General features: G+C 39.1%; 1 protein-coding gene across 1 annotated transcript in view; it reads right to left on the bottom strand.

Annotated features, from left to right (window-relative positions):
• The window catches only part of MTA3 (metastasis associated 1 family member 3), a 208,757-nt gene that overhangs the window by 74,411 nt on the left and 117,664 nt on the right, over positions 1–16,682 (bottom strand). Inside the window, exons 12-14 of the mRNA XM_067565049.1 lie at positions 13,594–13,718; positions 12,196–12,347; positions 9,637–9,859 (exon numbers count right to left, since the gene is read on the bottom strand). Of these exons, the coding sequence (XP_067421150.1) occupies positions 9,637–9,859; positions 12,196–12,347; positions 13,594–13,718 (500 nt within the window). The remainder of the gene's footprint in view (positions 1–9,636; positions 9,860–12,195; positions 12,348–13,593; positions 13,719–16,682) is intronic.

Raw genomic sequence — 16,682 nt, 5'->3', positions numbered from 1 at the left:
TTTTATGGCTCACAAGGACTCAAGGGAAAAAAATCCAACTACACCCAAATGGGCTGCAATCTACCTTGGCTGGCAAGACCTCACTGTTGCTCATAACATGGAGAAGTAAAGGAGTCTGGCTTGCTTGGGAACACTGCACTCACGAATGGTAGAAGCCTTTGACTCTGAAAGGAACAAGCCTTCCCCAGGGAAAGCAGTGCCTGGGTGTAAACCTCTGATTCTGCCTCTTGACTGGACAGTTGGAGTTTGCCCAGATCAGTGATCTCTGACCTCCATGTTCAGGGTCTCACCAAAACACTTGATACTGGCAAAGGGAGCAGGGATCAGGAGTATGAAATCTATGTCCTGTGACTAAGGCAAATGTGGATGGTTGGTGGCTTCAAACATAGGTGGGAACAAGAGGAGAAATGCATTATTCCCAATGATGTATCATATACGAAAGAGAAGGAAAAGAACAAACCCTTAAGATGGATTTGGTTCTTTGTGTCCAAAGGGACATGAAGGGGCTAATTTCTGGAGAAGGGTCTAGAAATCACAACTGAATTAAAAAGGCAAAAAGAAAAGCAACAGGGCAGTCTGCAAAATATCTTCGATGCCTGTATATAAATGCAAGGAGTATAGGAAACAAGCAAGATGGATTGGAAGTCATGATATATGAAGCAAATGATTAATGAATTGGCATTACAGAAACTTGGTGGGACAACTCCGATGTTCCGAGTATCAGCATTGAGGGATATAGATTGTTTTGAAAGGATAGATAAGGGGAAAAAAGAAGTGGTGTTTGGTGGTACATTATGAATGTATACATTTGCTCCAAAGTCCAAGGGAAAGTGAGTGACAGATCTGAGAGTCTCTGGGTGAAAATAATAGGGAAAAGAACAGTAGCGATGTTATGGTGGGGTCTATTATAGACCATCAAATCAGAAAAAGGAAGTGAATGAGCCATTCTACAAGCAGGTAACAAGATTAGCTAACACATGTGAGCTAGTGTCAATGGAAGATTTTAACTTCCCTGATATTTGTTGGAAGACTGTGGCAGCAAAACATAATATGTCCTGCAAATTCTTAGCATTTGTAGGGGACAGCTTTCTGATTAAGAAAGTTGAGGAAACAACTAGAGGGTCATCCATTTTGGATCTGGTTTTTACCAACATGGATTAATTATTTGCGAACGTGAAGGTGTTTGGGAACAAGTGATCATGATCTGACAGAATTCAAGATCCTATGAAAAGGAGGACATGAAAACAGCAAAACAAGGACAATGGACTTCAGAAAGGCGGTTTCACTTACTATTTCTCCGAGTCAGTTAAGGTCTCATGGAAAGACCAATTAGGAAGAAAAGGAGTCAAGGGGGCAGGCAGTTCTTAAAAGATGTAATACTAGAGGCTAAACGTCAAGATATTGACACAGAGGAAAGATAAGAAGAGCCACAGAAGGCCAATATGGCTGCACAAGAAGCTTTTTAGCTATCTATAAAACAAAAGGGATACATACAGGAAATGGAAGGAGGGGCATGTCACCAAGAAAGTATACATGGGAATAGCATGAGTATGTGGGGATAAAATCAGAAAAGCCAAGGCAAAGAATGAGTTACAGCTGGCAAGAAATGTTAGCAAAAACAAGAAGGGGTTCTTCAATTATGTGAGACAATAAAGAAAGATCAAGAATGGCATGAGTCTGTTGCTCAATGGAGAAGGTGAGCTGGTTATGGAAGATGAAAGGAAGGCAGAGCTGCTCAATGCCTACTTTGCTTCAGTCTTCTCACAGAAAATAACATGGACTAGACAGCTAGCGAAGTTACCACAGACAATAAAGGGGAAGGGATACAGATCAGTATAAGTAAAGAACCCATCAGAGATCTTCTGACCAACTTGAATGGATTCAAATCAGTGAGGCTGGATACTATTCACCAGAAATTAGCTGAAGAAATCTCAGAGTCACAGGAGGAGCCAGGGAACCATAGACCAGTCAGTCTGACTTCGATACCTGAGAAGCAACTAGAGCAATGTATAAAACATTCAATTTGCGAATACTTGGAGGATGAAGTGGTAATCAATTTGTGACTACCTGGGGGATGAAGGGGTAATCACTAGCAACCAGCATGGATTTACCAAGAACAGATCTTGTCAAACCAGCTTGATTTCCTTCTTTGACAGGATAACTAATTTGGTGGATAGGGAGAATGCATTGGACATAATATACCTGGACTTCAACAAGGCTTTTGACACAGTCCCACATGACATTCTAATAAGTAAGCTGGAGAAACGTGGGCTTAGCAGAACTACCAATAAGCGGATACATAACTGGCTAAATAACTGCAAACAAAGAGTAACTATTAATGGAATGATGTTGGATAGGAGGGAGGTCTCAAGTGGGGTTCCACAAGGATCTGTTCTGGGTCTGGTGTTGTTTAACATCTTTATTAATGACCTGGATGTAGGTATAAAGAGCATACTGATCAAGTTTGCAGATGACACAAAGCTAGGAGAGGTTGCCAATACTTTGAAGGATAGAGCTAAAATTCAGAAGGATCTTGATAAATTTTGCTGTCAGCTCCTCCTGGGGTCGAAACTCTCTGGGCCCAGAGGCAGGGCTGCCTCATTTGCGATTCGCTCCCCTCAATCCCTAGTGTCAGGGTGTGATATCAATTGTACTTTTTTGGCTTATATTGTTTTAAATAGTTTTATGGAATTTGAATATTCTGTAACTGTAATTGCCTTACCACTATGGCAAAAATTTGTTCTATACATCAATAAAATAATAATTTTTCTGGTTTTGGTATTAGACACGTTAAGGGGGCAGAAAATTGTAATACATTAAAATAAACTATTGGAAAAAATCATTTTCAGACTAAATGTAGCCAGTGAGGTCATTGGCAGAAAATCTAAATTCTTGATACAAGCACCTCATCTGAATTAATCAGCAATAGTTTTGTAACTATACAGCATATGCTTTATCCACTCAAAAAGATAGGCAAATCAGTATCAGGGTCTGATCTTTGAGAAATAAAAATGATGCAGAAGGTACATAATTTTGTTATTGAAACAGTCCACAACATGAAGTACCATGTACAGATCTTTTGTTATTAAAGCTGTATATCTGGCAAATTACATTTTGGTAACATTTAGAGATAACTATCCAGATTTATTGCCAAACAATATAAATTCTGCTCTCAGTTGTGTAAATACAGCATAACTACATTGTCCTCTGGTGAGTTACTCCAGATTTACATTACTGTAAATGTGTACAAAATAGGAAAATCTCCTCTCTCCCAGTAGTAAGATCCACAGTTCCATAGTAATGGGTACTCTGGCATGCTTGTGGCAGAACCAGACTTGTCAGTCACTGGTAGCAGGGGAATGCTACACCCCCTTAAATTTCCTCCAGTCAAGACAATTTCCAAAGCCAAGATAATTCAATTCTACTTTCCTAAATTACAGATCATGTTAAATGTACTTAGAGGAAAAAGCATGGCAATTTCTCATACTACAGAGAGTGAGAAATTCTCCCTAATGAAACCAACCGAAATCCTGGCATGTCAGTTTCTGACTCTATTCTGAATATTTGTCAGAGAAGGTCTTATTCAAAAGAAAGGATTTTTTCAGGTAAGCACAGATACGTGTTCCTTTTCTTCATCATGCTAAAGTCTACAGATGTTACAATGGGATTTGCACAGTAGTGTGCTTCCAGGGTGGGAATCAGGAACATCCTTTAAATATGGATATCCAAACTGACGTATAAGATATATCCTCCATTTCACCCTGGGGTGGAGCTGATTGTGTTCTCCCTAGTTTATTTATGAAAATCCCATCAGACAAGTTGATTGTAATGACCAGCGCCATTCTATTATCCTTGGCAGGAACAATGCTCCAAGACTTCAGTGAACCGTTATGTTCTAGCTGATGGATGCTGCACTCTTTCATTTTCTGGTATCCATTTTGTGGGTTGAATTGGGACCTGAATAAACTCACTCCATTATCCCAAGCTGGCATCTGACATAAGGATTGCTCTGTTTTGTTCATTAATGCAATCATTAATCCAGTAAAACCTGGATTTTTGTTTCACTTGTTTTCCTTAATGGAGGTCTTCATCTTTATGTTAACATTCTTTTGAGATGGAGAATTTGTATCTGATAATACTCATCCCCGGCCAAAGCCTATGTCTAACTTCCCTGGCACCAGATATCTACATGCAACATGAATCCAAGATACTACAGAAACCGTACAACTCTACGTTTGTTGCAGCTTTCTCTCTGTCCAGACCGCTGATCAGAAAAATTGTCTGGGAAGAGATAAAAGTGAATTTCCTTCTTTCATAAACCCAGTATTAATAATACCATGACCCTGGAGGAGATCCTGGGGCATTTTCAGATTAAACAATAATGATTGAAAGCTGCAATTCATATGTAAAATTTAGGAAATGTCTGTGAGATGGTAAAATGGAAATGTGAAGATAAGCCTCCTTTAGGAACTTATTCAGATGTTTCAGACAGAGCCCTGCTTTGTTTGTCCCTGATACTCTGGGGCTAGAAATAGTATGGGGAACAGGTTGCACTGCTCCATTCTGAAGTAGATGATGGATTATTTTATTTATATCCTGGCATTTCCATGGGTTGCTTGAAATTGGGAATGAGCCAAAGCTGTTCCTATGATTCATGAACAGCTCCACAGGGGACCCTCTCCAGACAATGTCCAGTGACCCCATTTTGACCAAAGTAATGGTAGCCATTTCCTCTCAAACTGAAAGTATCTCGCACCAATTTGGGGTCTAACTCAAGACAGGGCCGGTTGGGAGTCATGCAGATAGCTCTGAGGAAAATAAAGGCAGATGAGACCTCACTTTGCCTACACACCTCGCCTCAACACCTTCCACTTATTCTAGCTATCACCTGCAAAGAAGTATTTTCTCCTGTTGTTCTTCAGGAACTGCTTCAACTGGCCGTATCTAATGGTCCCATCTGGCATCAAGATCTATGTCATATGACCTATATTCCTTTCTGTAGTGTCTGGCAGGAGTAAGAATTTTAAGTCAACTTTTCCAATGACTCTCATAGCTTCAGCGTTCCATAAAATTTCCCATGTAGCACTATGAGAACTGATTTGCCTGAGCAACTGATCTGAAGGATCAAAACACCACATATTTGTATCTCACTGTCTTTTTCAGGGAGAAGCCCTTACACCAGGGGATTTTTAAACGGAGAAGAACTCTACTTGCAATACTGTCGACCCACATTAGCCCGGCTTTTGAAAGCATGCAGAAGCAATTGGGTGTCAGTTTGATATTCATAATTTATTTTTTCTTGTTGGCCTGATGCCACCTGAGAGCTTTCACATCCAAAGGACTCCTGGTTGTGACTGCCTGTGAAGGGCCTATATAGCGAGGAGGCCATTCTTTAAAGTAAGTCTCTCCCAGGTAGTAACATCGAGTTTCCAACCACAAAGGGAAATAGTCACATTTACTGGTGGCAGTGACAGCAGGTTCAGTTTGAACTGATGCTTATTGAGACACCCTCTGGCTTTACAAAACTGAGGCTAAGAGGGTGAAAGAATGAAATGGGGAGTCAAAAGGCTTCTTACTGCCTGCTTGTTCTTCCAAATCTAGGCTGCTGTCCCTCTCATTGGCTCTTGGGGACAGGAAATGGAGGTGGTGGGGAGGCACGGAAACCTGCAGCGGAAGCTGGGAACAATAACCTGGACATCAGGTGTGACAATTTAGAGCAGCTGATGGTGATAGCCTAGTGGAGCCAGACTTTATAATCCTGCCTGGGTTCTTTCCTGCCCAGGAGAAGAGGACAGAGGTGACCAGTCTAGACTGGTCTGTGAGGGGGAAGTGCACTCTGCTCACAGAGCTGACTAAGTTCCTCAATGAGAAGCTTGATGGTAGGGGAAGCAGGAGATAAATGCCTCTCCTTTAGCCTCTGACTTCTCTTGGTCTACCTCACTCAGTGAAGACTGCAAGGGCATGAGCTGCTGCAAATGCCTCAGAAGAGAAAGCAGAGCTGAGGGGACAATCTCTCCAAAAGGCAAATGCAGCCCTGGGCCAGAATATTAGTATTTAAAGTTGCTGATTTAGGGACTGATCCTGAAAGCTGCTGGTTGACCTCACCACTTCGGAGGCAGAAGCCTTTAATTTTTTTACAGGCATGCATCTCTGAATTCTGTGGGCATTCCAAACAATTCCAAAGACAAAACTAAACAAAAGAATTAAAAATACATTCACTACATTTTAACACACTAGCACACAAAATCTTTTTGACCTCCAGAAGGGAAGAGTTTGACTTGAGAATCTGACGACTATTTCTGCCTTTAGGTGCAAAAAAATCCTCACTAGAGACTAAGGAATTCTGCCTATCCTGTGCTAATAAGCCAAGACTTAGGAGTGAGGATCCTACACAAATGGTATCTTAGCAAAATATGGCTTCTTTTACAGCCCTCAGCAAAAGCTCATTTCACCATTCACACACATCCTACCAACACCACTCCTGAAAAGAAACCTGCAGAGAACAGCACAATTTAATGGACAGTTCACTGGATTGGGGTCAGGCAATCTACCTCAGTACCTGACTTGCTGTCTGACTTTGGGCAAATCATTTCATCTCTCCTTGCCCTCCCACCCTTGTCTGTTTAGACAATACGCTTTTTATTTTAACGTCTGTTTGTACACAGAATGGGGTGCAACTTGTGTTGCAATTTCTAGGCACTACTACAACACACACAAAAATAAAATCACAAACTGGTGAGTCTTGCAGAGCATCAAGAAGATCATTACATCGAAGCTTTGACAAACCAAGATGAGAAGGCAAATTCCAGAGCCCAGGACCCCTCAACCATTTCATGCCTTTCCACCAGTAACCTGCCACTTTGGCCAGCAGCTTATTAGCTTGAGTGACTCAAAAGATCAAAACTGCTGCAGTACCGCACAAGGGCGCTATTCAGTATTATAGCTGGGATCTCATTCATGGCCAGCATAGACATTCTCTGTTGTTAATCAATGTATCTATGCCCCACATAAAAGTGAGTGACATTAAGGTTTCTTTCAAAAACGATGAAACAAAGGATCAGGAACAGAAGCCATTAAGATGTAAAATAAGAATCAATGAAGTGCACTGTAACAGACAAACACACATAGATCACTGAAGGAAGAACAAACAGCTGCAATAAACTCAGATTTTATAACAGCTTCAAATTGTGTGGGCTTTTTGTTATTAGATAATATTTAATAAATTGCAAGGCTGTTCCATGGACAAGCAATCTGTGGATGAGGAGTACTATGCTCTCTTATGCACAGAATATATAGGCGGAGAAATCTAATATAATATAAAAGCAATATTACACACATATATTTGAATCCCACTATATCAAATTATTTGAGACTTTTTATGATTTTTCAAAATTAATCATTTTCTTTGGGAATTTTTAATCTGTTTCAGGGCCAATAGGGGGGAGCATAATACAACAGAAAGAATATAGATGCAATTTTTCCTTCAAGCAAAAACAAAACTAATGTCGGTGTTTACAAAAAAGATTTTTCAGATCATGATTTTAATTTGTAATGACATTTTTTCAATCAAAAGAACAAAGTTGAAGCACTCAAGAGATTGTTAGTCTGATGGAAGAATGACTATTTCCTTTTGAAAAGCTCTGCTTTTCATTTCCTTTGTTTTAAAAATTTAAATTGTGTATAAAGTAATGTCTCTTCTAGAATGATGATTAACAGTCAGATGAACCATTTTGTTTTGTTTTTTTAAACAAGAAATTCTACATCTTCTGTTAAATCCACAAACTAGGGGATAAAATCAGAAACAAAGAGGGATAAATAGTTCAAGGTTCTCTATCAAAATTGACTTCAATTCTACAGCTATTCTCTTTCCCCCTCTGGGCTTTTTTAAAAATTGTTGCCAATTTATACCAATTTTAAAAGGCACATTTTTTCCCCTCAACCAAGAGTTGTTCGTCTACTGGTCCTTGATTCTTTCAAGTGATCTGCTGTAATCTAGATTAAGGATACAAATATATAAACACATTTCAGCCTTTATATGTTTCTCCTACCAAAGTAGAAGCACAGAGCCAAATCCTTCTTGCTTTACTCACACAATGGATGCATGATTCTCCTCTTACAATGGTTTTAACACCATTGACTATAATGGAGTGACTCCCTATTCACATCTGTTTAAGGAAAAGGAGACTCAGACCCAATGAGACTTGGATGAGTAAAGCAAACAGAATTTGTTCCTTAGGCCCAATCGTGCAAACACATATCCGGGTGAGCATCTTTACTCATGAGTAGTCCTATCAAGTTGTAGATATTTGCAAGATTAGAATCAGAGTTTGCATGTGTGGGGTGTGGGCGATGGGGAGGAAGTGAAAATAATCCAAGAATTGATTTTCAACCCATGATTTCTTTCTCTGAAGAGCAATACATTAACCATCCCAATGTAAAACCCAAGGGAAAAATTATTCCCTACTTATGCCTTAATCCACTAACTATGCTTATAAAATCAGTTCTAATACTCAAAAATTGTATCTTCAAGGATAATGTAAGTAACAATCTGCCAGCGTGGCTGATCTAATCTTGTTAACTATGATAGATCTGATGTAACATGAGATGATACGGTAGTGCATGCCATACTGGTGCACCAAATGGGAGCTTTGAAGATACTGTCACATGGAAGTTGAGAAAGTTAATCATGTGGTATCTGCATTAAATTATACGTTAAGGGAATGATCCAAAGCCCAGTGAAGTATCCAATAACTTCAGTGGATTTTGGATTGGGCTCTAAACACATAGGAGCATACAGAAGCCATTAATTTACTAACTTTTCATCTGTAACATTTCTCAACCATTTTGTCATATATTCATCTCCAAAAAGCTATTGAAATTCACCCTGGCTAAATATGCTTTCATTAAGTTATTAATGCAGCAAGGTTCTTTATGTTTTTGTTTTAAAAGAACAGAGCAAAAGCACAAAAACAGTATGGAAATATGTGTAAAACAAACATTTAAGAATGGATGAAAGAGGTAAAACTTTGAGGAAACAGTAAATGTGGCCATCATGATCTTTAGAGCTTGAAAATATTAAATGTACATGTATTCACTAAGGCCCAGATTCTGTCATCCTTATTTATGCTGAGCAGTACCTTACTCTTTGAGCAGCCCCACTAAAATCAAATTTGTAAGGGTAGCAGAATCTGTTCCTGTATCTTTAGTTGCGAAAAACAAAAAATAAACACTTTAAAAGCAAACTCATATTTCTCCATACCTGGTAGGAAATATGGCTTGTGTGTTACAGAACATGCATGCCAGTTTCCCGTAAGATCTGCTGCTAAGGTAAAAGCTTTTATGACAGTATGTGACATTAGGTGGATGAGAAGATGATGCTTTTTCTTAATTCATTTGCAATATCCCCTTTTCAATTCCCATTTTATTCATAAAACTGGCTTGAAATCTTTCCTCAACAGATAGTCTTTATCTAAATTTGTTGATGGTACACTGGACAAATGTAAACTTAGATCTTGGGGAAAAAATGAAACAAAAGAGCTGTAGACAAGAAATGTTTATTGAAAAAGAAAATAAAATGAAAGACAGAAAATGATTGGAAGCACTGCACATTAAGCTAGGAATTTAAAAACATCTTACATTCTGCCCTAATGGCAGCACAGTTAATAGGGACAAAGGGACGTCTTGCCGCCTGCCGCAACCGGAGGGTATTTTTGCAGACCTGACGGGCAAGTTTTGTCAAACACGTCGTGTGAAGGAAGAAAGCTTGGCGTGTTTTCACTGAAGATTTTGGACTACCAGTGTTACGGACTGGCGTTCCTTGCGTAGCCTGGCGTGACATATGAGTCCTAATACGGGGATCCTGCAAAAAATCATAAAACACACAACTAAAACGCAACAAAAACAACCACAACCATCTCATACAGCTATCGAAAAAGCCAGTTATCACTGGTGAAATATAAAAAAAACTGTTACTTACCTTTGTAACTGTTGTTCTTTGAGATGTGTTACTCATGTCAATTCCATTGTAGGTGTGTGCATGCCCAAGTGCACAGTAGCCAGAATGTTTTCTCCTTAGCAGTATCCATAGGGCCAGCTCTGGCACCCTATGGAGCCCCGCGCTTATGTCGGAATATAAGAAGTGCCACTGTGCTCCCTCAGTTCCTTCTTGCCGTCAACTCCGGTGGCAGTGACAAAGGGCGGGACATGGAATGGACATGAGCAGCACATCTTGAGAACAACAGTTACGAAGGTAAGTAACTATCTTTTCTTCTTCGAGTGCTTGCTCATGTCAATTCCATTCTAGGTGACTTACCAGCAGCAGGTGGGCTCAGAGTTCACGGATGTGCCATCTGTAGCACTGCCCTCCTGAAGCTGGCATCATCCTGAGCCTGCTGGATGATGGCATAATAGGACGTAAAGGTATGGACCGAGGCTCAGGTAGCAACTCTACAAATGTCCTGTACTGGGACCTGTGCCAGGAAAGCTGCTCATGAAGTTTGAGCCCTGGTGGAACGGGCCGTGACGATCTCCGGCGGAGGTAAGTTCGCCTGCTCATAGCAGAGCCTGATGCAGGAAGAAATCCATAAGGAGATCCTCTGAGAGGAGATAGGTAGTCCCTAATCCTTCCACCAGCACAACGAAGAGTTGTGTGGTTCTGCAAAAGGGTTTGGTCCTTTCAGTGTAGAAGGCTAGTGCCCGCCTAACATCTAGGGTATGCCACCTATGCTCCTCACTGAAATTAAGTGGTTTAGGATAGAACACCGGCAGGAATATGTCCTGGCTGTTGTGAAACAGGGATAATATTATGGACAGGAAAGCTGGATGAGGCTGCAGCTGTACCTTATCCTTATAGAAAATCATGTATGGCAATCCTAAGGTGAACACTCTTATCTCAGAGACTCTGCGTATGTAATAGCCACCAGGAAAGCCACTTTCCAAGAAAAGAGTGATAAGTAGCAAGTCGCTAGGGGCTCAAAGGTGGGCTCTATTAGCTTTGACAAAACCAAGTTCAGGTCCCATGGAGGTAACAGGTCCCAGACCTGGGGATAAAGTCTTTCCAGTCCTTTGAGGAACTGGCCATCATATCGTGGGAAAACACAGGCTTCCCTTGGATTGGCGGGTGCCAAAACTCAAAACTGCTAATGGCTAACTGAGTATTTATGACTGCAAGAGAGATATGGGTTCCAGCAACTGTCATGGGAGGAAAGAAGGAACTGAGGAGGCGTAGGGCCAATGGTGCGGCATAAGCATGGGACTCCAAAGGGTGTCAGAGCAGGTCCTACGGATACGGCTAATGCGAAAAAATTCCAGCTACCATGCACGTGGGCGCACAAACAGCTAGAATGGAATTGACAGGAGCAAGCACTCAAAGAAGAACAAAAGACATTTAAAATTCTTTACTAAAATGACCAAAATTGAAAGAGAAATAAAGATATTACCATATTTTCCCACACAATTGAAGAAATATTGTAGATAATTTCCCTCATATTTAAGCATCAGAAATAACTGCCCAGAATTCATCCAAAGATTGGAGAAGTCCAGAGGACTATTCATAGGAATATGTAATGTCATAAGAAGACTGGGAGTTTGGCTCTGTAAAAAGCCATATAAGATTACACAAGACAATTCTCCCATCTCATTTGACATAAATTACAGCCATATTAACATTTTATAGAGACCAACGCCATTTGATTGATAAGGTGAGAGGTATGGAGGATATTTGTCTATTTAGGACCCTAGTCACAAGAAGAGTTAGAAGGTGAAATTCACCTTCGCAGAAAGACACCTCAAGACCTATGCACCACTCATTTAAGACTTCAAAATCAGGCTTCAGTAATGCATAAATCTTGTGCTGGATCTCTGCTCAGATGTGACTTTCACTTGGGTTACACTGAGTACAATGGGACAAACTTTGCAAGGGAGTAACTTTATACAAAGGAGTAGATGTTTTCTGTACTGGTTCTTTAGATTGTAAAACATACGGGCCAGTAAAACACTGTCTCACTCTGTGCTTTGTACTGCAATGAGCACTGTCAAACCTGAAAAAAAATTAATAACTCAATACCACAAAAAGAATAAAAATGTTGAATTTCTCAGTATAGGCACAAGAAACATTACATGCCATATTTTAAATCACAATAACTTCTGAGAAATGAGTCACAGTTATATCAGAAACATTTGTCTACATAGTCCTACCTCTGTGGTTTGGCTGGGTGATAGTTTCTCTTCTTCTGTCTGTGTTGGCATTTTCAGGCCACCATATTTCTTCCAATAAATCCAGCAAGATGCACACAATCTACACTGCATGTTAGGGGGACCCCAAGAATACCACTGATGAGACTGTGTGCCTAAGGATGAGAAAAGAAAGACAGATGAATTGATGTATGCTGCATTACATACAATAAACTCAAAATACTATATGCTATTACTATTCTTCAAGAGCATTATTAAAAGTAGTACTACAAATCTATCAAACTGAAAAACAGAAAGTATTTTAAAGTGATTTAGAGGTCTTATAAAACAATTTTTAAAACATTTTTAATGGAAAAATAAATCAATTTCTCTACCAGTTTTGAACTTGGGATCCCTACACATTAGGAAGACTGATTTATATCCCGTTTTCAATGAAGTAAAAGAAAACAATACCCCTGAATCTTATTTACTTTTCTTGTGCATGAAGACAATCAGTGTAATGCTTTGGTAAGGGTGCTTGCTAGTTTTCTATTGCAGCTGCAAAGATTGCAGGATAGATCAAAGCTCTTGTTTTTTTACGCATCATGCAATACTAGTGTTTCGGGAGCTGATTGTGGCCCCCATTAAGTCTACTTCTGAGCAGACCTCAAGCTGGCCTAAATGAAGAGCCAGCACACAGAAATACCCCAGAGAGAGAGCTTTGCACAGAGAAATATCCCAACTGGAAGACTGTCAATCATTAATTTTGCTTTCTATATGAAATATTGTTAAAATTGCATTTGGTGTTAATGATAGGGAAGTGAACAGTGATGGTACATTTAGTATAAGCTTAGTCACAACTCTGACTAATATGACAACATATCTCATTTCTTTTTAAGTCCTGGACCTCTTTTGTGCTGAGACCACCATCTGTGCCAAATTTTGTCATATTCTCTCTCATTTGTGCCAAGTTCTGTGATGAGTTTTGCTTTGTACAAAGGTACACTAGGGACCACCATAAATTCACAAAATGCATTTGCATTTATGACCAAAAATCAGGATTTGAATACAGAGCTCCAAAGATAAAATATCACTGCACCTACTCCAGCACATTACCTTGATTCCAGCTCTCTATCCATTCAAATATAACAGTTTTTCAGTAAGTTATAAACTCGGTGTAAAATAGTGAAGTTAATCTATTACAGTGGTGCGGTTCTTACTTAAAAGTTAAATTTGCAGCATTTCTCAATTCTAACTATCAAAAAGATATCAACCTACACTTTGTTTAGGTTTGTGTAGTAACAGATTCAACAAATACATCTGTTTTATCAAATGGTTCAAATTAGCACTGGCAAAAAAATGCCCCACAAACTTTCAAATGACATCTGCATTCTTAACACACACACAAAAAATCTTACTTACTATAGCAACTTTCACAAGCCCGGCCTATTAGTGAGGTCTGTGTCTGATAAGATGCTCCCACAGCTCCATTAACTGCACCTGGTTTTCCATTGTTGCTGGATATTTGATTGGGATTTGGTTTGTTGCTTTAAATAAAATAAAAAGTATTCTTAAAAATATTTTAATAACCAGTTAATTAACATGAGCAAGATTTTGTTATGTGTTTCTGGTTTATGAACTGCACTACCTTTAAGAAATACTTCTGAGTGACAAAATTTATTTCTATTTTTCTCTAATAAATTGGTTAGCTTACAGACAATAACAAGTTGATTATGTAAATAGCTGATGAAAGGTTTTGCAAGATGAAGGGATAAATGTAAAATGCTGGAACGCAGGTCATCACTGAGTTCTATATAGTATATTCAGCCTCCCCCCTCACAAAGATGTTTTTCCAGAAATCCAAACTCAATCTTCACACATCAAGACAAGGCTATGCTGAGAAAAATGGTGAATTTTCCACTGGGACAAAAGTGTGAAGATTTGTAAACTGTAACAGAGATACATTTCACGTTTTCACTAACAACAAACCCCAAACACCACTGAATGCTGGAAATGACTACATTCCTGAATTATCAGCAAAAATCTGTTTTTTCTATCAATGAAAGAGACACTGTCTTTCACTACCTTTAATGATCCAACTTATAGTTGCCAAAAGGGCAGAGGATGGTAGTGGCAGACCTTTCCTTTCTTCCTACAGCAGCAGCTGATGTGATATACTTGTGCTGCTTGGTTATTCCCAATAACTACAGTCTGAAGCACACAGTAGACCTCTAAAGCACCAGAAAGCACAACATTTGAGTAAACTGAGGAAGCCCTAAGCAGTACAGAGTTTAAAAAAGTGGATTCTAGTAGACAGGGTCCAAAAATGACTGGGCTTTGTAAAAATAATTTTGGGATGTGGAATGGGGAGAGAAGGAAGCCAGGGCTTGTTTGGAAGAGACCAATTTGCCAAAACAATTTACATCAGTGCACGTGGGGATTTGTTATTATTCTGTTGATAAAAAGGTGTACTATAAGAGCTAGGTAGTAGTTTTATTATCGAATCAGTCTGCCCATCTCATTTTTACATGAGAAAATTTGCATGTGGAAAATGGGTAGCTTGGCACAGACCTTCTTGCTAAAGTAGAAATAAAATTCTCTCTCTTATTCATAGATTTTATTGTATTAAGAAGATGTACAATATGTTCACAGAAAAAAATATTAATACATACACAAAATACTAAAGTCAAAATAAGGAAAATTTTAAATCAAATATTAAAAGCAATTGTTTGCAGGGTGTAACCATGTTAGTCCCAAGATACGGGAGAGACCAAGTAGGTGAGGTAATATTTGTTACAGAACCAATTTCTGTTCATGAAAGAGACAAGTTTTTGAGCTACACAGAGCTCTTCTTCTGATCTGGGAAAGGTAATCTGAGTGTCACAGCTAAATACAAGATAGAACAGATTTCCAAAACGATCACTCCATATATGACCTGTCAGTCCTTGTCCTCAAAGGAAATCTGTACACCTTCAAAAGACAAGCATAGGTGTTTAAATCTGTAACTTTGCTAACCTGTAAAAATCATGGACTCAACAGAGTCAATGGTTTTATGTCTCAATACAACAATCTGTAACTCACTAAATCTCCTCTGTCCTATGACTGCAAAGGTGTTAATTGCCCACTTCATTTTGAACGGTCTCTTGTAACATATATCAACTCCTTATGCTTAAGGATCGGTTCCACCTTGTATTTAGCTGTGACATTCTGATTGCTTTTCCCAGACCTGAAGAAGAGTTCTGTGCAGCTCAAAAGTTTGTCTCTTTCACCAACACAAATTGGTCCAATAAAAGATATTACCTCACTCACTTTTTCTCAATTAAAAAGGATAGTATTTCTAACAAAGAAGTACATTTCTTATGGAGCAAAAGTGTCATTACATGAGTTTATAGCAATTAAGTACAAGGAAAGATTCTGCCCTTAACTACATTTGTTGGGAGGAGCAAAAAACTCAACCTTTTATTAACCGTTTAAAGTAAATTCACTGAGATCAAGGGAATGAAACAAAGAAATCTAGGGTCTATTTTAGTAGTTCTTAGTTCAAGCAATATTCCCATTGATTTTTCCTGAGTAAAGACTGTAGGATTCGGCCATAAACCAGTGTTAGTGCACTGGATCCCACAAACCCTCTCAGCATAGAACTACTGAAGTCACTCGGAAGAGCTTAGAGTGGTGGGATCTGGCAACAACCTCCCATGCACTACAGGAGCCATACAGCATCTCCCCAAACCAGGCAACTGTACTACCGCTATCTCATATTTATCCACTTTGGGGTTCTTGTAGCTTCCTCTGAGACACTGGTTTCTGGCCACTGTCAGAAACAGGATACTCAATTAAACCAACCTCTGGTGTAATCCAGTAGGACAATGTCCATGGGGTAACACAGCCTACTTTCCCTTAGGGTCAATACCCACCGGCAGTGCAAAAGGACTCGAAGCCACACATCTAAGGTGCAATCTACACCTCACTGCAATGATTTCAGTAAACATGGTGCAAGGATGTTGAATGTGAAAAAGCACTATGTAAGTGCCAATTATTATTTTTCTTGTTTACCTGCCACAACAACCAACATAGGTAAAATAATTGCGCTCAGCATACTAACTAATGATGAATGCATATTCATTTGACTATTCCCAGCATTCTGCTCTAACTTTAGGATGTGACAAATTATCCATCATCCAAAATTATTAACAACATAATTTAAATTTTTTAAATTTTATTAGAGCTGGTTTGGGCTTTAAAAAACACTCTCTGATATATTTTCAAAATGTAGGATTGATTAAAAGCTAAAATCTATTACAGTCTATCCACTGCCTTGTACTATTAAACTTGTTTGGGGAGAGAGCTTGCATGAAAGACACTATTTAAAATGAAAAGGCACTGTATGTAGTTGACACAGGAGTCTACAAAGGTCACCTTTTTCAGGTATTCTGCTCCCTGCACATGTGCAGAATTAGCATTTATGTCAATAAGAAATCCATACATGTATGGAAAGCAGAATACAGTGCCCC

This window comes from Emydura macquarii, unplaced genomic scaffold (assembly GCF_026122565.2).
Source record: "Emydura macquarii macquarii isolate MOO-44397 ecotype Brisbane River unplaced genomic scaffold, CSIRO-AGI_Emac_v2 contig_2676, whole genome shotgun sequence".
Lineage (NCBI taxonomy): Eukaryota > Metazoa > Chordata > Testudines > Chelidae > Emydura > Emydura macquarii.
This window is presented reverse-complemented; position numbering and strand designations above follow the sequence as displayed.